The 22,302-nt window shown below is 47.1% G+C and overlaps 1 protein-coding gene across 1 annotated transcript in view; it reads left to right on the forward strand.

The window, feature by feature from the left end:
• The window catches only part of CSMD2 (CUB and Sushi multiple domains 2), a 664,918-nt gene that overhangs the window by 558,091 nt on the left and 84,525 nt on the right, over positions 1-22,302 (forward strand). Inside the window, exons 38-44 of the mRNA XM_054497047.2 lie at positions 647-765; positions 1,289-1,358; positions 3,924-4,040; positions 7,289-7,498; positions 13,122-13,310; positions 16,041-16,218; positions 17,571-17,716. Coding sequence (XP_054353022.1) covers positions 647-765; positions 1,289-1,358; positions 3,924-4,040; positions 7,289-7,498; positions 13,122-13,310; positions 16,041-16,218; positions 17,571-17,716 — 1,029 coding nt within the window. The remainder of the gene's footprint in view (positions 1-646; positions 766-1,288; positions 1,359-3,923; positions 4,041-7,288; positions 7,499-13,121; positions 13,311-16,040; positions 16,219-17,570; positions 17,717-22,302) is intronic.

A 22,302-nucleotide genomic window follows, 5' to 3' on the forward strand; every position in this document is an offset into this window, starting at 1 on the left:
GAACATGGGAGGCGAAGTGTGAGAGGCCACCAGTGCTGCTCTCAGAAAGGGGCTGGCCTGACCTTGAAAACACAACAGGAGAAATAAGGCAGTGGAGAGTCTTATCTGCTAGCACACTTTTCTCAGAGTCTTGGAAAGTCAGACTCTAGCTGAGCCCCTGAGCATTGCTGATATGTCCCTCCCTGCTCTCTTTCCTTCTTGACTTTCTTTTCTCTCTCTCTCTCTCTCTGTCTCTCTGTCTCTCTGTCTTAGCCCACAGGATCTGTCTTCTTAGGATAAGGAAGACAGAGGGAAGTTAAGAGTAAGAAGCAGGAGGGATGTGGGAGGAGAGCATGCAGAGAAGTCTCCCTAGCTAAGCCCCCTAGCTAAGCGCTCAGTGGGTGGACAGGACAGCCAGCATCCCCTGGGATCACACCCACCTTCCCCAAGGAGCTTTGGTCTGTTGAGCCTCCATGCCATGTAAATATTCTGTTTTTCTCTGTGTGCTGCAAGGTGAAGAGAGTTGGGAAGAACTAGCCTACAGGACGAGAGAAAGCACAAATTAGAGGCACCCCTTCTCCCTGCCGCCAGCATCACCCCAGCCTACCGCCACATTGACCTGCTGGGCTAGTCCATTCTCCTTTCCTTCTGTCCCTGTCTTGTCTAGCGGTGGGCCTGAGCAGTTGTCCGGAACCTGCTGTGCCTAGTAATGGGGTGAAGACTGGCGAGCGCTACTTGGTGAATGATGTGGTGTCTTTCCAGTGTGAGCCGGGATATGCCCTCCAGGTACCTCCCCTGACACCCTAGAGCAGGCAACAGGTGTCCCCTGAGATGTGGTTGGCCAGCCTTGCACCAGCAGAGCTACAGTCACCAAAGAACAGGGAGCAGCCCCCAGGTCCCCCGGGTACCATTATCCTCTCCTGGAGCTGTTCATGCAAAAGATAAACTCTGCTGACTTAAACAATTTGGCACAAGCCAACCCCCAATGTGTTCCTGCAAAGTTGGGTTTGATTCGGCTTCAGGGAAATTTAATTTCCCTTTGAAGGCCCTCAGGGAATTTAGTAATTAAAGGAATCTCACAAGGAAACCTCTAATAACGAGAATTCTTTAGCACTGGTTGTTAATAATTGTCCTTCCCCAAATTCTCTCTCCCTCTACCTCACTCCCATCCCACAGTGGATCTGTGTGTCTTTGTGTATCTTGTTCCTTAACATGAGGCCCCTGAACCAGACCCCTGTACAGCCCCTGGTTGTACATACAATTGTGCCCACGGGGACAGCTAGCCCATCCCTGTTCCTGATTCCTCCAGGGCCACGCCCACATCTCCTGCATGCCCGGAACCGTGCGGCGATGGAACTACCCTCCTCCACTCTGTATTGGTAAGACAGCCCAGACTTTACAATTCATTCCAACCCATTTTCTCTCAGGGATCTTAGCTCAGTAGTGTATCATTGAGTTCAAGTTCAAATCAGAAGAAAGTCTGATATTCTGGATTTGTTCCAAGTCAGTCATTTTAAACTGATGTTTTTATAATCTCTAACTCCCATTTAATGCAGTCATCACTTTTGGAAACCTCTGCCCCACCAAATGAAAAGTTACAGGAGGTTTGCCCATTTGAAAACATGACGATGACCGTTCTGGCTCTAGTTAATCAACCAGATCCCAGATGGAATTTCTAGGCACTTTGGGCTTCCCCCTGTGACTTCTTGTGGGACAGACAGACAAATCTAATAAAGAAATGATGAGGGTGGCCAGGCGCAATGGCTCATACCTGTAATCTCAGCACTTTGGGAGGCCGAGTCAGGCAGAATCACTTGAGGTCAGGGGTTCGAGACCAGCCTGGCCAACATGGTGAAACCCCGTCTCTACTAAAAATACAAAGATTAGGCAGATGTGGTGGCACACACTTATAATCTCAGCTACTCAGGAGGCTGAATCAGGAGGATCACTTGAACCTAGGAGGCGGAGGTTGCAGTGAGCTGAGATTGCACCACTGTACTCCATCCTGGGTGACAGAGCAAAACTCCGTCTCACAAAAAACAAAAGAAAAAAGAAGAAGAAATGCTGAGGGTTATGTGCAAAACAAGGACTTGGCTTCGTCCCTTACCCTGTGTATGGCAGTGATGAGCAGATCAGCAGACACAAGAAAAGACAGCATCTCCCCTTCAGAAGCTTCTGGTCCAGTTAGGCAAGGAAGAAAGGCACGTTTATTTAATATCTACTATATGCTAGGCATGGAGCTTCGTATTTCCTCAGATCAGCCCTTCAGGGGAGGTACCATTACCCTCAATTTGCAAACAGGAAATCTCTTTTAGGATTAAAAAGGAAGTGGCAGAGTCAGGAACGGAAACCTAAGGTTCTCTGGTGCCCAGTCGATTGTGAGGTGCCCCTCAAGGCTGACCTTGGGGTAGGAAGTGCAGGGAGGTAAGGGAGTGACACTCAAGCATGATAGTATTTCTCTTCTGTGGTTTCACCATGGCGTAGGGCATAGGCATCTGTGGAACAGGTCAGAAATGTGAATGGTCAGCCCAAGGCACTTTCCCCCATTAGAGACTACAAAGACCTTGCCATGGAAACCATTCACTTAACGGCAGCTGCTGGTCATTGGGGGTTTACAACATGTGCCAGCCTTGTCCCAAGTAAAATGCAGTCCTTTCTGATGTGACCTCATAACAACCCCGTTAGATGGGTGCTGTCACTAGTTCTATTTTACAGTTGTGGGAAACCGAGTTCTGGAGGGTTTTGAACTTGCCCATGGTCCCATCGGAAGTGAAGATGGGATTGTGACACAGGCAGTTGAGGCTGGAGCCTACTCTGCACTGTTTTCGGGTCTGTTTGCCAAGCTGCCCTCTCCCCAGGAAGCACTCGCCTGGAGCTGCCAATACCTGTTCTACAATCCTTTCCCTGGGTCTCTAAGACTGGCTAGCCCCTTTCTGTTCACACAACCTTTTCCTAATAAGATGCAAAAGAAAAGAACTGATGTCTTTTGCATCTTATTAGGACTGGAATTGAACAATGAGAACACATGGACACAGGAAGGGGATCATCACACTCTGGGGACTGTTGTGGGGTGGGGGGAGGGGGGAGGGATAGCATTGGGAGATATACCTAATGCTAGATGACGAGTTAGTGGATGCAGCACACCAGCATGGCACATGTATACATATTTAACTAACCTGCACGTTGCACACATGTACCCTAAAACCTAAAGTATAATAATAATAAATAAATAAAATAAAATAAAATAAAAAAAGAACTGATGTCAACTGACCAGACTGCAGGGGCGCCCCAGCCCTGCATCCTCAGATGACTCTGAATTCACCTTGATTGGCATATCAGATGTCCCTAAGCCCCTGGGTCACTCAGACAGCCTGGTGTTTGGCTCCTGTGGAATGCTGATCACAGTCACTTTTCTGAGGATAGGCTCATGGTGAGCCTCCCCTGCCGCCCACCCTGCCCCCTGAAATATATATTTGAGAAGAGCCTGGCATGGTGCCGGGCACAGAGTGGGGACTTGATGCATGCCAGTCCCCTTCCTTCATCCTTTTTCTGCAGTCTTGGAAGAGTGGACTGGGCAGTGAGAAGAGGGAGATTTGGGGGATAGGGTAAGAAATGGTCGGACTTCTTTTGGCACAGAACTTCCTCACTTTTCCTGCACATCCTCGCCAGGGAACTGACCTGTGAAGGGCATGTTCAAGGTCAAGAGTCCATAACTTGGGTTTGTGGACTTTCAGGCTGTCCTAGAATGCACCTCCCTTCCTGAATGTACATACTGATGTTGCCCGTGGGCATAGTCTTTTAAGAAGATTCCTTTGGATTCTCAAGGGGCTATATGACTCATGAAAGCTTAAAAACTGCTGCTTGAAGGGAGCTTCCAAACATTGGCAGGGCCCTATACACGCCTTGATGTTGTCCTGATCCTCTGTCTCATCTCATTGTCACAGCACAGTGTGGGGGAACAGTGGAGGAGATGGAGGGGGTGATCCTGAGCCCCGGCTTCCCAGGCAACTACCCCAGTAACATGGACTGCTCCTGGAAAATAGCACTGCCTGTGGGCTTTGGTAAGTCTCTGCAACCCCCAGAGGAGACAGGCGTCATGCCCAGACCCCTGAGCTTAAAACCACTGTCCACCTAAATCTCTTAGCACAACCTTGGGCCAAGTCTGTTTAGTACTCTGCCTCTCTGTTTTCTCATCTGTTGACCTCTTGTACAATTGTGACAACCAATTAAGAATGGCAGAGACTAACATATAGGGGGAGAAAAATCTTAGGGGTTGCCATTATTATTATTTGAGCCATAAACTAAAATCCAGGAATGTGGAATGAGAAATTACTCGGGTTATACCTAACACTGTATCACTTGATATTAAAAATAAATAATAAAAATAAATTACTCCGGGACTTAAAAAAAAAAGGCAGGGGGGCGGAAATCTGTCATACAGAGACTGGACCTCAAGTTGTACTTTTAACTCCAATGTCTGATTTATCATCCTAATTAAATTGAGCCAAATCAATGTGAAATCGAGTTTGCATTCTTCTTCATATGCATATTCTAGCTGGCCTAGAGACTGGGAAGGTTGTTTTTTTGGTTTTGGGGGGTTATTTTTACTTTGTTTTGTTTTTGGAGCTGGAGTATGCCAGGCATGGGAGGTTGTCAGGGTGTGGAGGACATCAGTGTGGGTACAAAATTTAATTGCTGGTGATCCACGTATTATGCACTGGGAATATCATTTAACCCAAATGTCTCTGTTGAAGGGATGAGGGCTTTGTGCTGACATGGAACTGATGGGCCGTACACCCGGGTCATCTTGCCCAAGACATTGCACTGCTTCTAGGAATGAAATGTCCCAAGGGGATTATGCCTGCACAGCCCTGAATGCCAGTCTGTAAGCCTCAGCAATGAAGATCTCCCATTTTATCCTTCATTATTCAGCCTGGAGTGTGATTAGAGATTAGGGAAGAGGCTTTTGGGAGAAAGCAGTCTAACTGGCCTTCTCTAAATCCGGTTGGAGGGGAGGAGAGAGCTTGGTGGCCCTCTGAAAGATGTTATTTTCTGTTCAGTACCATCTTCTGAAGGAAACTGGGTGTTCAGTACCATCTTCTGAAGGAAACTGGGAGCAAAGCAATGACACCCTCGGCAGTCTTAGGAGACTCCAGACTTTGAGACATTAAGAGGATCTAGGAGACCCTGTACCTCTGCATCCAGTCTTGAGGCAGAACCAAGATGATAGAAGGTGGGGAGGGCAACATCCAAAGGCAAACAGAAGTTTGAATGAGGTGGCTTTCCCTGTAAGTCCTTATGTTCAGCCACCATTTTCATCTCTAAATTCTGGGTGCTAATTCAGGTTTCAGGGAAGAAGCTACTGCTGGGTCCCGTTGCAGAGGCCCCGGATCCCTTGCTTTCAAAGTTAATGTTGGATTCTGCCGAGGTCCCTAACTTGGTACCTGGTCTCAGCGAGTAAAGAGCTGCTGCAGATACATGCTGCTCCACTAGATGGCGGTCACAGTCCAGTTCTTTCCGTGGAGTTCAAGTCAGAAATTCCGCCATCCTTAAAGAGCCCCTTCTGTGGGCATGCAGCCCGCAGTGCTCCTGTATGAGGTGACGATGCCTGGGCGGTGGAATGGAAAGCACAGGCTCCTCAGATAATGTGTACAAAGATGTCATCACAGGCTAACACGGTGAAACCCCGTCTCTACTAAAAATACAAAAAATTAGCTGGGCGTGGTGGCGGGTGCCTGTAGTCCCAGCTACTCAGGGGGCTGAGGCAGGAGAATGGCGTGAACCCGGCAGGCGGAGCTTGCAGTGAGCCGAGATCGCGCCACTGCACTCCAGCCCGGGCGAAAGAGCAAGACTCTGTCTCAAAAAAAAAAAACCACCATCACAAAATTATCTGCAACTTGGAAACAATCTGCATGTTCATGAGTTGGGGAGTGAACTATATGGTTGGATAATTCATAAAATGGAATTAACATGCAGTTAAAATGAATGAACTATATTTTTGTATGTTAACATGGATAGACCTTGAAAAACACAATATTATGTAAAAAAAACTATGTACAGTATAACATCATTTATGTAAATCTTGAAAACACGTAAACCCAGATACATATTTAAGAATCCAAAACCATGAACTGGAAGGATAGCTTCCAAATTCATGTGATTGCTTCTGTGGAGGGCAGGAAGGGAATGCAACAGGGCAGGAGATGAAAGGTCTTCAACATTAAGTGTCAAGTCTTTATTTTATTCTTTAAATGATCAGATGCAAAAAAAAAAATTACACTCGTGCTTATTCTGAGCTCATTCGATAGTACAGATAAGCCAGTTTTAAAAATGAAAATCCATCTATAATCTCATCATGCAGCGATAATCACTAATGGCTTAGTCTCCCACTGTTACCATGTAAGTCTCATGAAGACAAGGACCTTCTTGATCTTGCTCATTTTTACAATGCCTAGCACAGCCCTGATGTACAGCAAATGCCCAGCAAATATTCTTAGCAGGTGAATTAATATTCTTCCATGTTTTATAATACAAAAATTAGAATTGTATACAGCATACTATTTGTCATCTGATTTTTACAATTATCAATGCAATATGGGCTTTTTCCTATGCTCGGTAAATATGTTTCTTCAATAACATTTTCCATAGTGATCTAATTTTGAAAAATCTTATCAGTAAACAAACATAAATGTTCCCACCTTCATTCTTGAAAGAGTATATTAATATGTACATTAAGAACTTAATTAGACTTATTTAACCTGTCAGGTTGCTAGAAGGTCTTGATTAACTCACTAAGATCCCAAAGTATAAACTTTATTTGGCTTCTTTATGGAACAGAGGGGACAATGTATACTTCTAAGCCCTATGTTTCTGAATTATCATAAGGGTTCTAGAAAACAGCAGTATTGATGATCATGTCTTTTGATTAAGTATTGGGGGTGTTATTTTTAAATGAAAAGTTTATTCTAGCAAAACTATCTTTATGCTGATATTGGACATATGAATCATAAATTAAAACAAGTATTGACCCTGAACTCTGTTTTCAACAAAATAAAACGAACTCCAGTGGAGCTCTGAAATGACTAATGCCTTTAATTTTGAATGAATAATACACTTTTAAGTTCAGCCCTGTCAAAGACAAGAGACTTGGCTGGATGGGCAATTCCCAAAGCCTGTTCTAGGAGCCTTGGCTGGGTGGGAAATCGGTAGCAGGGACTCATGGCTCTGGCAGGAGCTGCTTTCATGAGGCAGCACACTTGAGGCAGGACTGTGTTGCTTTGGGCACTGTCTGCCTCTGTCTTGCTCCCAGGAGCTCACATCCAGTTCCTGAACTTCTCCACCGAGCCCAACCACGACTACATAGAAATCCGGAATGGCCCCTATGAGACCAGCCGCATGATGGGAAGATTCAGTGGAAGCGAGCTTCCGAGCTCCCTCCTCTCCACGTCCCATGAGACCACCGTGTATTTCCACAGTGACCACTCCCAGAATCGGCCAGGATTCAAGCTGGAGTATCAGGGTAAGGACAAGGAGCACCGCCTTTGCTTCTCTGTCTATCTCCATCTCTTGCCCCAGCCACCCACCTTCCCAGCCTTCCATGTGGGGGAAGAGAGAACACCATAAGGGGTGGGTTGCGGTGGCAGGCCCAGTCAGGGAAGCTTCCTTTTGGTGGCAGATCTCTGCGGACACCAGGGTCATCTAACCCCATTTGTCAGCTTAAGTTCTCCCACAGCCTTTTCAAGAGTGGCAGGCCCAACAGCACCCTCTGAGGCTCCCGCTCTGTACAGCTGTCCCTGGGCAAGTGGCCCATCTGTGCCTTCTCAGGTATCCCAAACTGTCCAGCCGGTCACTTCCCCTCGGGCTTGATAAACTGAATTACTTCCCCAGGGTCCTTCCCTGCCCATCAAGCCCAATTACTCTCAGCAAAGCTCTTCCTATGACAGGATGGAGGATTCTAGTAGAGTCCCAAGGGCACCTCTAAGCCTTGCACAAGGAGCAGGTTTTCCTGTGAGGCCCAACCACACTCACCACAGCTCTACCTCCCTGAGGTGGGATCCCATGACAGGCCCCACTCCTTCTGGGACATTCCCTGGAAAGAGCCCCATCTACACTCAGGTTCCCCTGTGTTGTGGACCATCCATCACCTGTGGATGTGGAGATTGTGCCCAACCTGTGTAGCTGTACATGGCGGTCCTGAGTAAGACCAACCTCTCCCTTGAGTGCTTCCCTTATTGTGACTGACTGAAGCATTTGTTCTAATCCCTTTCCCAGATTCTTCCACTGAATTTTTAAAAATATTTTTAGATTTTTTTCCAATACTAATTCATGTTTGTAAAAAAAAAAAAATCTAAACACTGTAGATAATTTTGTGAGCACAGTGTGTTAGCTCAGGCTGCTGTAACAAAATACCATAAGCCAAGTGGCTTACAAACAACAGAAATTTATTTCTCACAGTTCTGAGGGCTGGGAAGTCCAAGATCACAGTGCCAGCAGATTCCATGTCTGGTGGAGACCCACTTTCTAGTTTATAGACAGTATCTTCTCACTGTGTCCTCATATGGTGGAAGGGGCAAAAGAGCTCTCTCAGGCCTCTTTTATAGGGAACTAATCCCATTTATGAGAGTGGGCCACCAAATGCCCTGCCTCCAAATACCCTCACATGGGGGATTAGGTTTCAACATAGGGATTTGAGGGGACAGAAATATTCAGGCCCTAACACCCATCACAGAAAGTCAAAATCCTCCCATAATCCCACCCTATCACTACCCTATGCAGAGATACACACTTTCAACAATTCAATATATATCCCCCCCTTTTCTCAGTATGTATATTGCTGTAGCTATATTTTTGGCCAAAATTGGATCGTACTATAGTTTTGCAATTTTGTTTTTTAAAGTTAATTTTTAATTACACAAACAATTTACAAACATATTTATCTTGTTTTAAAAAAGAAAAATACGAGAAAGAAATTAAAACCTTACAACTAAGTAAGGCCAAAGCTCTCTTTGTCTATAGCCTCCAAACCCTGGATTATTCTCCAGAAACAGCTACTATTGTTTAGGTGTGACCTTTCCAGGCCTGGATATATGTATGCTACATGTACCTGTGAAAAATATGTAACATTTTATAAAATTTTTTGGCCATGTTTTCTGTGTAAATAGTACCATGCTATATGCAGCTGTCTGAGAGTTGACTTCTTTATTCTGGAAATAATATGGTGGGGATGGAGCTCCTCCCTTGCCAGAGAAGCATACTGAGGGGGGACTGGGCTTGTCATTTAGGGAAAGCCTTAAAGGGCATCCCACGAGGTGGGTGCAACTGAATCAGTTCTGCAGGAGACTTCAGGGTTCTGGGGTCCATCTCAGGGAAAGCTTTGGTAAGTGTGACCGGGTTTGTCACCCAGAGGGAGCCTCAGGAGAAGCTGGGCCTTGCACCCTGACAGAGCCACTTCACTGGTGTTAGCACAGCTGCCACACCCAGGGAAGGTGTGTGCAGGCTCATCACAGAGGCCAGCCTTGCCCAAGAATGTCTTTGCCTATTATCTGGGAGGTGTGTACCTGTCAAACAGGTCATGACGCGTCGGATGGCCGTGATGTCACAGGAGGGACTTGGTCCCAAATATGTCCTCTCAGAGACAGATGCAACGCCTTCCCCCAAGGCTTTCCCTGTGTCTTAGTTTGTTAGGGCTGCCATAAGAAAGTACCACAAACTGGGTGGCTTAAACAACGGAAACTTACTGTCCAATGGCTCTGGGGCTGGATGTTCAAGATCAAGGTGTCAGCAGAGTTGGTTCCTTCTGAGGCCCGTGAGGGAGACTCTGTCCAGGCCCCTCCCCTGGCTTCTGGTAGTTCATGACAATCTTGGCATTCTCAGCTCTTAGAAGTATCACCCCGACCTCTGGCTTCATCTTCACATGGTGCTCTTCATGTGCCTCTGTCTCCAAATTCCCACCTTCTATAAAGACACCAGTCATATTGGATCAGAGCCCACCCTAGTGACCTCATTTTAATTTCCATAAGTTTGGTAAAGATCCTATCTATTTCCCATAAGGTCAAGGCCATCTTCACAAGGAGTGAAGTCTTCAGCATATGAATTTTGGGAGACATATTTCAGCCCCTTGCACCCCTCCCAGGCCTAAGTGCTCTCTCCCTGAGACCTTCCCTCTCAGATAAATATAAGGAATGGCAGTGCCACCACTGTGCCAGGGACAGCTGCCCTGGGCCCACCCCATGCACTGTGCCTTCACCCTAGACACTAGGCATGGTCCTGCCACTGAATCCCTGTGATGGGACCAGCCACTTGCTGTGCTGCCCGTGTGATGAGCCCACTTGTCCTTGTAAAGGTTGTCCCTGTGTGACCACCTCAGATTCTCCATTGACTCCCCCAACAGAAGAGGCCTGACTACCCCCACAGAGCCCTGGCCTTGGGCTCACTCGCCCCCAATTCCCCAGCCCCCATCTTTGGAAATGCTCCCACTATGGCCAGCCTGCACAAGGGGCCCTGCTGTTCCCCTGAGGTTTCCTGGACAACAAGCCAACATTTGGGGCTAGTGTCCCTCCCTGGGATAGGCCTGTCTCTCCTGCTGAGGTTTGCAGCCTCCAGAGGCCCAGTCCTCCTCTGATGACTTTCCCTGTGTAGGGAGGCCAGGGGGCAGCGAGTTGCCTTCAGACACCCAGCTCCTCCACCAGGAGTTGGCCCAACATGTGAGAGGCACAGCGACATCCAACAGGGCTTCCACTCTGTAATGGACCCCCTTCTCCCACAAGCATGTGACCTTCAGGACTTGCCTGGATGTTCCCCTTCAGTCCCAGGCACAGCCACTCCCTCAGCGTTCACCTGTCTGCCACAGTCCCAAGGACTCCTGTGGAGCCACACATGGTGCCGGGACACCTGCTCCCCTCAGACTTGGGCTCCACCCCTATTAAGGCTTCTCGTTTGGAACGACCCCAACCTCTTGGGCTAGGTTGCCTCTAGGGCCAGAGGCCTATGTATTCCCAAAGAGGCCTCATCATTTGTGATAGGCCCAAATAATTCTCCCTGACCATAAGCCCACACTCTCTGTTTACACCTTCCTCCGCCGTATGGAGCTACACCTCGTAAGCAAGCTCTGACCACTCTCCCCAGGTTTTTCCCCTGGGGAAAGACCCAGCTTCAATGAACGAGCCATTTGTCCCCACTGAGGCTGTTTCTGTCAGACAGACCCAGCTCTCTATGGCCCCTTGACTTTCCTTAGAAGTCCAACTCTTTACTCTTTCTCAAAATTCCTCCAGTTGATACTCTGCACTTCCTGTGCTGGGGTCTTCTTTTCTCTTCTTCGAGTAAAGATTCCCATCAAGTTCTTAGTAGCGGCATAAAGAACTCGTAGCCAGGCCTCCCGGTCCGACATGCTTAATGTGTTCCATGACAATTTCTCAGGAGGGTTCTGTTTATAAAGAACTTAGCAAAATGGCTAAGACGTACAATTGTCCGCAAATGCTAGGCATCATCCTTATTAATGTCTTAAAATAATGGCATTTTGGTTGAAATTGTGTCTACCTGATTATGGCACTTTGTTTGGAGGAGTGTTCCCACTGTCACCAGGTGTGTCCCTTTAGAACAAACCCACCTGCTCCCCTTTAGAACAAACCCACCTGCTCCCCTGAGGAGTCCTTCTTTGAGGAAGTTCATGCTTCCTCCTCTTAGGGTTTATTTCTGCCTTGTATGGCCAAACTCTCCCTTTGAAGCTTCTTGCAGGGGAACAGGCTCTGAGGTTTCTCTCAGTGTCGAGGTACTCTCACTGAAGTTTCTGTGTTTTTGAAGAGCCTAGATCCTTCCACTGGAGATGATTCCTGTAGGAGAGGCCCAGCTGCTCTCATCAAGGCTGCTCCTGGCTTCTCACACACAGCCACTCCCTTCCTTCTCTCCCCATCTCTGAGTCCACGTGGCTACCCTGAGCCTTTCTGTAAAGACCCAACCCATCCCATTGGGTTGCCTCCCTGGGCAAAAGGCCCCCTGCTTCTGCTAAGACGTTCATTGCCAAATGGCCCAAACCCCCATGCCACAGGGCCAGGCCTGTCCTGGGGCTGAGCAGCCGCCCCACCCATGTGGTTGCTCAGTTTTTGGCACACCCAATTACCTCGATGATTTCCCAGGGAAACCTGCCCAGTTCTTCCCCCTGAGACTTCCCTGTGAGGTACCGAATGGAAACATAACACAGCCACGTGAGTGCTCAGGAAATGTTATCTTCAAGATCCGCGTTATTGATGTTGTTATTACGTATGAGAAACACATCTACTTCCAAGGAGCATCCCTCCGGTCCCAACTACTTCCACTGAGGATTCCCATTGTAGGAACGTTCTGTCTCCTCCCACTGCCAATTTCCTGAGTGGAGTGGGCCCAATTACTGCCTTGAAGGCTGTTCTGTGTCCTGTGGACCCAATTCATCAAAGGCCTTGCTCAGGAATCCCTCAGCGGCCTCTCCCCGATGGACTGGCCTCAGCTACTTCCATGGAGGCATCTCCTGTAGAGTCAGGCCACCCACTCTCATGGAAGCAGCTTCCCTGCCCTTTGGAGGGACTTGCTTTATGACAGCCACACGTCCCTTAGCCCAGCTACTCCCTCTGAAAAGCTTCTCTCCTTGCCACAGATTTGACTTACTCCCACCAGATTTCTTCCTTCCTGGGAGGTTTTGATCTCTCGGAGTTGGAAAGAACCAACTCAACTCCTTCCGTCGCCGCTTCCTATGTCTGGGATCTTGATCCTGGTTGTGAAGGTTCAGTGAGATAAGCAACATGAAAGCAGTTAGGCTGGTGCCTGGCCCCCAGTGGCACTCAGTGAATAGAGGTTCAATTGAGCAATGTCTTCCTTGAGCCTCCTTTTCCTACGGAATTACTAATAATAGATACTATTTACTGAGCTTTCACCATGTGCCAGTACTGTGGAAAGAGCTATGTATGTGTTATCCTACTTAGTCCTCAAAATAATCATTCTATGCACAGGAAAACTGAGGCGTACACAAGTTAAATTACTTACCCAAAGCCAACAACTTATACATGACAAAGGTCCATCTGAGTCCAAGTCTTGAGGCTTCGCCACTATGCTCTCTGCCCTCCTATTTTCCGGTCAGAGAGAATAAAGTGACCTTTTCTCCGGATCTTTTCCAGCCTATGAACTTCAAGAGTGCCCAGACCCAGAGCCCTTTGCCAATGGCATTGTGAGGGGAGCTGGCTACAACGTGGGACAATCAGTGACCTTCGAGTGCCTCCCGGGGTATCAATTGACTGGCCACCCTGTCCTCACATGTCAACATGGCACCAACCGGAACTGGGACCACCCCCTGCCCAAGTGTGAAGGTATGTCGCTCCCTCATCCCCAGCAGTTCTTACTGGGGTGCTCGTGGAGACTGGTCCAGAGCAATCACATGTTCCACCTACCTGCTCCATGGGATCTCCAGGGCTGGAGGTCCAGGCAAACCATGGTCCATCCTGTTTTCACATGGTGTGGCCCAACCTCTCCAGGGAGAGGGTCCTGGTGACAGGGCTCCGGGCCAGCACTAGGGAGGACCTGGAGGAGATGTGGGCCACAGCCAAGAGGAAGACACACCCAGCCCTTGGGAAGATCCACCCTGACAGGCTGGAGGACTCCCATTGGAAGGGAAGGCTCCATGTGAGGGAGTGGGAGCCCAGTGGTGTGCTCAGAGCTAGAGAGGTAGAGTTAATCCAGGTACCTGCCCAAAGGGAGAAGAGAATGAAGCCTGTTTATAAGAACTCTCTTGCTCCCCTCTTCATCTTCCCCCTCCCTGCTCCATTATACTCTCCTTCTACACAGGGCTGGAGTGACCTGAGTTGATCTATCAGGGAGCTGGAGGTGGCACTTTCTTGGGTCTTCTTCCTTACCCAGAACCAGGATGGAAGGTGACCAAGAGCTTGTGCTGCCTCCACCCTCATCTGCACACTTCAGTTCCATTTGCCTTCCCTCTTCATTCTGGCATCCCATCATTTTCCTGAGGAGTGGCAGGAATTTGTCTTGAAAAAGGAAGCCTTAGCAAGGGCAATAATCCAGGAAAGACTGCCCCAGCTCTAGGATCAGATCACCCCAGGCTCCAACTCAAACCCCTTTGCCTCTCTAAGCTTCAGGTTCTTCCTCAGTAAAATGGGACTTCTCATCTTTATTTCACAAGAGCTGGAGGACTTCACAGATGGCTCACTCTCAGACTCAAACTCTCAGTTTAACTCTTGATGGAAAGAGGGACCTTGTTTGCAAAACTGAGCCATTCTGGTGTTGGAATGTAAAACCGTGATTTCTAAAACTATTATAGCCTCAGTTCATTTTTCAGATTTTCAGAGCTCTGCTCTGCATAACCAATTGGTCATTCCGCAATTGTTGGCCCATCACGTGCTGTGCAACAAGCCTCATCATGGGCTTTCTTCCCTTCTCACACCTTGTTTGTCTTTTTATGGCATCACGGGAAAGAGAAAAGAGCAGCGCTTTCTCAGTCTGCTAGCTTGAGCCAGAAGCTCTTCTTCCTCCTCAGAAGCCTTCTTCCCTTGGCTTCTCTGACACCATACTCTCTTGCTTTCTCCCATGTCCCTAATGGCAAATTTTAAGCCCCTTAATATAGTACACATGACCCTTAGGTTAGGGCCTAGTCCCTGCTGACCTCCCATATTCTCCACTCTTGCAGATTTTATGTTCCAGCTAAGCTGAAATACTTTGTTTTACAGTGTGCCATGTTTTCTTGCCTCTGGGTCTTAGCATATGTTGTTCCTTTCCCATACAGCATTCCTCTCTCTTACCTTGCCTACTTAGCCCTAGTCATCCCTTAGGTCTGAGTATAAATATGAATTCTAGAAGGAATCCTTTCTTACTCTCACAAAACCAGATGCAGGGCTCCCCCAAACACCCCTGTGGCATTCACGATGATGACATGGTCCAGCCTCTGCTACAGATGCTGGTGTATTTGGCTGTGTCCCAGTGGTGTGTGTGCCTGGGACAGAACTAGAGTACCTTGCTCCCACTGTCTCCCAGGCCGTGCCTGGCACCCAGGAAATATTCAGCTTATGTAGCAGGGATGGCGTGTACCTGCGCACCACTTTCAGGATGTACGTGCATTCACAGGACCCCTGGCCTCTGCTTCGAGTCTGTTGGGATTCTCTCTCCTCAGTCTGGTCTGCCCCAACCAGATGTCTTCTTGATGCCCCATGTCAGCTACAACACTCATTTTTCTGGACCATGGTGTTTGGGGATTTTTGTCCACCATCCCCATCTATTTTCCTCTGTGGTGACTGATTCTGAATACCATGAAGATGTCAGTCTTTTCATCCTCCTGCCTGAGGCCTAAATCATTGAGACTAAAATTGAGTGTTGCTTTTGGGGAACAGGAAGATAAGGAGAGAGGATCTTATCTACATAGCAAATGCCTCCTCTTCTGGGGCCTGGGCTGAACATTTTGCCTGCATCATTTCACCTCATCACCACCACAATCCTATGGGGGAGGTATTCTTAGTCCCATTTACAGGTGAGGAAATGGAGACTCAGGGAGGCTAAACTACTTATCTAAGAGTATCTGCTCAATACATGGTTCAGCTATGATTTGAACCCAACCTTAGCCTCACCCCAGGAACCCTCAACTCGAAGTCTAGACCACAAGTACCACTCTAGAAAGAGCAGATCAAAGAGAAAGAAAGAAAGATTTTCCCAATTTCTTAGCTCTTCTCAGCAAAAGCACTGCAGCTCTGACCCTAACATCTGCTCCCTGCCATTCCTGGGAAGGGAGAGGGGACAGCTTCAGGGCATCCTTTTTTCTTGGCAGTTCTCTTCATAAGAAAGAGAAAGAGGGAGGCTGAGGCAGACCCACAGAGGGGCCTGCAGTGACGATTGAGAGCCAGCCAGGGTGTTCTGTGTGGGGACTGGTGGGTAGAACCAGGTGCAGCCATCCTCAGCTTGGCCTCCCCTTCCGCATCCCACCCAACCTCCCTGACAGGATGATTAGTTCTGGGAGCTGGGAGTTCCTCAGGAAGGCATCTGAATTCTCAGGTGGGTACCGAGGCCCTGCACTTATGTTTGTGTTCCCTCCCTGGCAGTCCCTTGTGGCGGGAACATCACTTCTTCCAACGGCACTGTGTACTCCCCGGGGTTCCCTAGCCCGTACTCCAGCTCCCAGGACTGTGTCTGGCTGATCACCGTGCCCATTGGCCATGGCATCCGCCTCAACCTCAGCCTGCTGCAGACAGAGCCCTCCGGAGATTTCATCACCATCTGGTAGGCCAGGTGCCATGTCAACAGCCAATTAGAAAAGAGCATTAGTGGGGTTCTACACTGGGTTATCAGTCAGTTACCTATTGGTTTAGAAAAACCAAGAGGTGAGTGGTTTTTAAAGGCTGTCAGCCTCCTGAGTTTCAAATAAACATAGTGGAAGGGGGCTCAGCTGCAATTGGCCATTATGGCTCCTTGAAGGGAGAGGAATGGGAGGGCAGTGGCTCCCAGCCTGCAGCCCTGCCAGGGCCAGGGAAAGTACCAGTGGGTGTGTTAATGGGAGTAGGCGTGGGTACACAGACTTTCCTCAGTATTTCCGGAGTTCAAACCAACATTCTACACGTACCTGGGCTAAGCCACTCAGACTAACGGAAGAGATTTGAGGTGGAATTTTGTGATGTCCCGTTGGTCATCTGGTGCTGAGCCAGCACTTTCCAGCAGAACTTTCTGCAGTGATGGAAATGTTCTATGTCTATGCTGCCCAGTATGGTAGCCACTGGCTGCAGTGTACTTGGATATGACTGAGGATCTGATTTGTAAATGTTATTTAATCTTGATAATTTAAATGTAAATAGCCATGTGTGGCTGGCAGTGGCTGAATTGGACAGCTCAGCTCTGAGTTATGTAGTTATATACAACAAGAGTTAATTTTAAATTGGGAATACAAATTAGCATTTGATATGTGCAGTTTCCTGGACAGTTTCTTCCCAAACCACTGGATCTTTGGAAGAGCACATAATTTTAAAATTCCTTTGTTTGGTGGTTACTACCATTCTGGGAATCATCAGGGGTTAGGGGAATTCTCTCCCAAAATTCCCAGGACTTGGATAACTGTAACCAGACTGCCCTGGGTTAATTTCCAGCATGATTTCCAAGCAATGGCTAGGAACAGACAGGAGGGGTTAGATAAGGTTTCAGGGAAGAAATCTTTTGCCCCAAAAGGCATTGTGGGTATACTCTTTGCTTGGAAGACAAGAAAATGGAGCCAGTATGCATAGCAGCAGGTTTTTACACCAGCTCCTCAGCCCTGTCCTAGTGCTGCCCCAGACTGAGATGACCTGTGGTAAGACCCACACCCTTACTCTATGGAGCCTGAATTTCCCCAGGAGCCCAATGGGCTGGTGAAGAGTCAGGTGAATGAGCAATCAGTGTGAGCTTCACCGATTCTATCAGCTGTGTTGGGAGACCAAGTTGGGAATGGCTGGGAGAGGTGTTTAGGGCATGGTGTGGGGAAGTGTTGGTACAAAGAGAATCATAGCCTCCCACTCCAGGTCTGTCTTAAGGCCACCGATGGCACCAAGTGGAGCAGGCAGCCATGGTGACTAGTGACATGCCAGGACCTTGTTTCCTGTGTACAGGGATGGGCCACAGCAAACAGCACCACGGCTTGGCGTCTTCACCCGGAGCATGGCCAAGAAAACAGTGCACAGTTCATCCAACCAGGTTCTGCTCAAGTTCCACCGCGATGCAGCCACAGGGGGGATCTTCGCCATAGCTTTCTCCGGTCAGTATGGAAGCCTGGCCTGGTGGGAAGGGCCAGGCTTTCAAGTCAAGGCTGAGCTTGACTCCCAGCTCCACCGTTTGCAGATCATGTGACCTTGAGTGAGTTGTATAACCTCTTGGAGCCTCAGTGTCTTCAGAGTTATGAGAATTAAATGTATTAGCCTATGTGAGAGCTCTCAGTGCAGGGTTCTGTAAATGCAAGTTTTCCTCCTATTCCACACTGCCAGGGCAGAGAGGCACAGAAGCCCAATCCTTGGTGCCAAGTCCACTCATTCACATCAACTCACTGGCTGGATCATCCCTATACCTGTGCCCCAGCTTATCCCTTAGAACTTTCTAGCGGGTTCTCCTTTTCCAAAGGGATCTAGGGCCTCTGCTGACCTCTCAAGGAGCACTGTGTTTTTGTGCACAAATGAAGGCATTGTGATTTTGAGTAGGAAGAGTATGAACAATTCAGGGTAGGTATGTCTTTACTGGCAGCCTGTTTTCTTCTACAAGTCCCAAGTTAGGGATCTGGATATTTCCTCATTTTTATTATAGTGGAATTGCCTAGAGAAACTTATAGAATGTTCTCTGGACTTGTGCCCATCTATGGAATGATGCACATATTTGCAATTTACAGATCACTGCAGATATTTTAACCAGAAATCAGGAAAGCTGGATTTTACTCCCAGCTCCACCTTGGGCCAGCTGTGTGAAACCTTGCACAGGTCCCTTCCCCACTTGAGACTTCAGTTTCTTCACCTATAGAATTACCGGCTTGGAGTCTGTGACCTGTAAGAATTCTGTGAAGTAGTAAGGCAAATATTCTAACCCCCACTTTACAAATGAAGAAATAGGGCAAAGGAAGGCTCAAGTACTTGCCCAAAACCATGTGGATAGAACTGGAAACAGAACCCAGCCTCCACAGTATCTGCTGCAGTATCTGCTACAGTATCTGCTCTGGTGTGACTATACAGTGTTATTACATCATGCTTGCACTTGCAGAAACACACTAAGACTGTGAAAGAGGTAGTGAAAGAAACAAAGCGACAGAGAGAAACAAGGATGTAAAGAACCTAAGCAGCTGTGACTGCCATTCCCAGGAGCTATCGTCCAGGGTGAGTGCAATGTAGGAATGAGACTCCGCCCTCTCCATCTGCTCAGTTCCCATGCCCCTCTCGTTGGGCACACCTATTGCTCCACTAATGAAATCCAGGCTTTAAGGCTCTGTCATTTTGACTTGTGACTTTCCCGTAGAGTGATAAGAGTATGGACTTCAGAGTCACAGATGGGTTCAAACCTTGGCTCTGACACATACAAGCTATGTAACCTTGTCTGTCATTTCACCTTTCTGAGCCTCAGTGTTATTATGCACAAAATAGGAATAATATAAGTACCTAACCTCCTAAAGTTAAATGAAACAATGCTTGGAAATCCTTAGCTCCAGGTACGGAGTATAAAAGGTGATCAGTAAATTATAGTTCTAATAGTCATCATTGTCATGATTATTTTTATTATATTTAGATATTGACAGGCTTGGTGTAAAGTTACCTTGGTGCTAGGCCAGGGCTCTTGTTCCTGTGCCTGAGCCCTCACCTGTACCAGAAGCAGGCAAAGGAGGCTCAGCACAGCCCCAGGCCATCCTTATTTCCAAGTTCTTCTCAGCAAGGTCTTTCGGTGAGAGTGCTTGCCTAAGGGCACAATGCTCCTTCTGCCTCTCAGATGAGACATAAGGCCCTTGCTATGGTGTAAATGCTTAGACCCCCCCTAGAATTCATATGCTGACATCCTAACCGCCAAGGTGATGGTATTAGGAGGTGGGGCCTTGGGAGGCAATTAGGTCAGACAACAGAGCCCTCATGAATGGGATTAGTGCCTTTATAAAAGAGACCCACAGAATCACCGCACTGAAGCCTTCTCAGTGGAAAGAGCTAAGAAACACAGGAAACACAGAGGCCGAGGTGGGCAGATCACCTGAAGTGAAGAGTTCAAGACCAGCCTGACCAACATGGAGAAACCCTATCTCTACTAAAAATACAAAATTAGATGGGCGTGGTGGTACATGCCTGTAATCCCAGCTACTCGGGAGGCTGAGGCAGAAGAATCACTTGAATCTGGGAGGCAGAGGTTGCAGTGAGCCAAGATCACGCCATTGCACTCCAGCCTGGGCAACAAGAGTGAAACTCCATCTCAAAAAAAAAGAAACACAGGAAACTCATTTGCCGCTTTTACCACATGAGGACACAGCATAAAGACAGCTATCCATGAACCAGTAAGAAGGCCCCTACCAGACATCAAAATTGCCAATCCCTTGAACTTGGACTTCCCAGCCTCTAGAACTGTGATAAATAAATTTCTGTTGTTTAGAAGTCACCCAGTCTATGGTAATTTGTTACAGCAGCCTGAATGGATTAAGACAGCCATTCAGTCCCAGCTCAGACCAGAGCCCAAGGCTTCAGTGACCACAGGAGCAGGCAAGGGTCTGGGGCAAGAGAGGAGGAACTGCTGTGCCCAGATCGGCAGGCTCAAGTGGGAGAGGCACTGGACTAGGGGATGAGTGAGCAAGAGAGGCACATTCCATGCCTCATAGAACTTTTGGTAAGTTGTGGAATATATCCTACATATAAAAATGTATGTAACATGTATGTGCAGTTTAAAGAGTAATAAAATGAACACCATCATTGAGCGTAAGAAAAAGAACACCTAAGCCTTTGAAGCTCTGTTCCTTCCTCAACACATTCCCCTACCCTACCCTGAGAGTAACCATGATCCTGTGCTTTTGGTTAATCATTCATTGCTTTTCTTTTTATTTTACTCCATACGTGAGTCTCCAAAAATACGTTGTTTAATTTTGCATGTTATTTCTGTTATGTAAAGACAATCATTCTATAAATGTTCTTCTGTGATCTGCTCTTCTCACTCAAAATTAAGTTTTTGAAATTCATGTTGATGCATGTGACTGTACTTAACTCATTTTTCAATGCTGTATGATTTCATTGCATGAAAATATAGCAATTTATTTAGTCTACTGTTAACACTTAAGTTGTTTCATTTCAAGCAATAAGAACATTGTTGCTTATTCCTTATTGTGAACATGTACAAGGGTTTCTCTTGAGTACATGTCTGTGTGGAGTTGTGAGGCTGTAAATATCCACATATTTAGTTTCACTAGGTAATGCTCAATTTATCTTAGAAGCAGTTACAACCATTTACACTCTTCCCAGCAACTGAAGTAGAGTTCCTATTGCTGTACATCCTTGCAAACACTGGGTTTTAGCAGACTTTACATTTCTACTAGTCTGGTAGGTACATGAGATGGCGTTTCACTTGTATGCTTGTGATAAGGCAGAGCATCCTTTCCTGTGTTACTGAGTGTTCATGCTTCCTGCTCTGTGAAATGTCTGCTCCCCAGACAGCTTTCCTGCTCCAAGGAGAGAGAGCTAATGAGTAACTAAGAGGACAAAATTTTTGCGAATCATAACAAATGCTACGAAAGACATAAAAGGATAAGATAGCAAACAAAAAGTTGGAGAATTCCATGCAAGGTAATTGTGGAAAACCTAAGATAGGATATTCAAGATAAGAACTAAAGAAAGAATAGGAGCTAGACTTGCAAAAAGTGGACAGTGGAAGGGGATGGGGGAAAGAATTTTTGCCTTTCTCCAGGTAAGCAGCCCTAAGGAACTTTCTTTTCATATAAGCATCAATAAGAAAAAGGAAAAATACCTTAAGGAGACCTGTGAAAGATTTTATAACATTAAAAATTAGAACATGAAATTTGAATTACAGAGAAAAATGTCCTAGAAAAAAACATGGTTTAGGAACTAGAAGTAATAGAAATAAATTTTGGGAAGCATCTTCTTCTAATATAAGTCTAGATAACATGGACTCCAAATAACAGGTGAAATGTTCAGACAGCACACAAGTGAAAAGAAAGATCTGGCCAAGAGATAAATAAAAGGAAAACTAAATCTCTTCCCTTCCCCACTTGAACAATTCAGTCCTAAAGCTGTGAGATGGGACAAAGCAAAGACATCTGATATGATTTGGCTGTGTCCCCACCTAAATCTCATCTTGAATTGTAGTTCCCATAATCCCCATATGTCATGGGAGGGACCAGGTGGAGATAATTGAATCATGGGGGCCAGTTTCCTCCATGCTGTTCTCATGATAGTGAGTTAGTTCTCACAAGATCTGGTGGTTTTATAAGGGGCTTCCCTCTTCACTGGGCTCTCATTCTTCTCCTTCCTGCTGCCATGTGAAGAAAGACATGTTTGCTTCCCCTTCTCCCATGATTGTAAATTTCCTAAGGCCTCCCCAGCCATGCTGAACTGTGAGTCAATTAAACCTCTTTCCTTTATAAAATACCCAATCTCAGGTATGTCTTTATTAGCAGTGTGAGAACAGACTAATACAGCATCCATACCTGTCAGGCAAGAAGGAGTGTGAACCATTGTAGCCCAGGCCGGGGTGTCAGGGGGAGCCATACTGACGGGCTGCCTGGCATGGGCAGCTGGAGCTTAGGTATCTGTACAGGGATGGAGCTGGCACAGGGTGTCAGAGCTCTGTGCAGGATGAGCAGACACCCATGTAGGGTATTGGAGC

The sequence above is a fragment of the Pongo pygmaeus genome, chromosome 1 (assembly GCF_028885625.2).
Source record: "Pongo pygmaeus isolate AG05252 chromosome 1, NHGRI_mPonPyg2-v2.0_pri, whole genome shotgun sequence".
Taxonomy (NCBI): domain Eukaryota; kingdom Metazoa; phylum Chordata; class Mammalia; order Primates; family Hominidae; genus Pongo; species Pongo pygmaeus.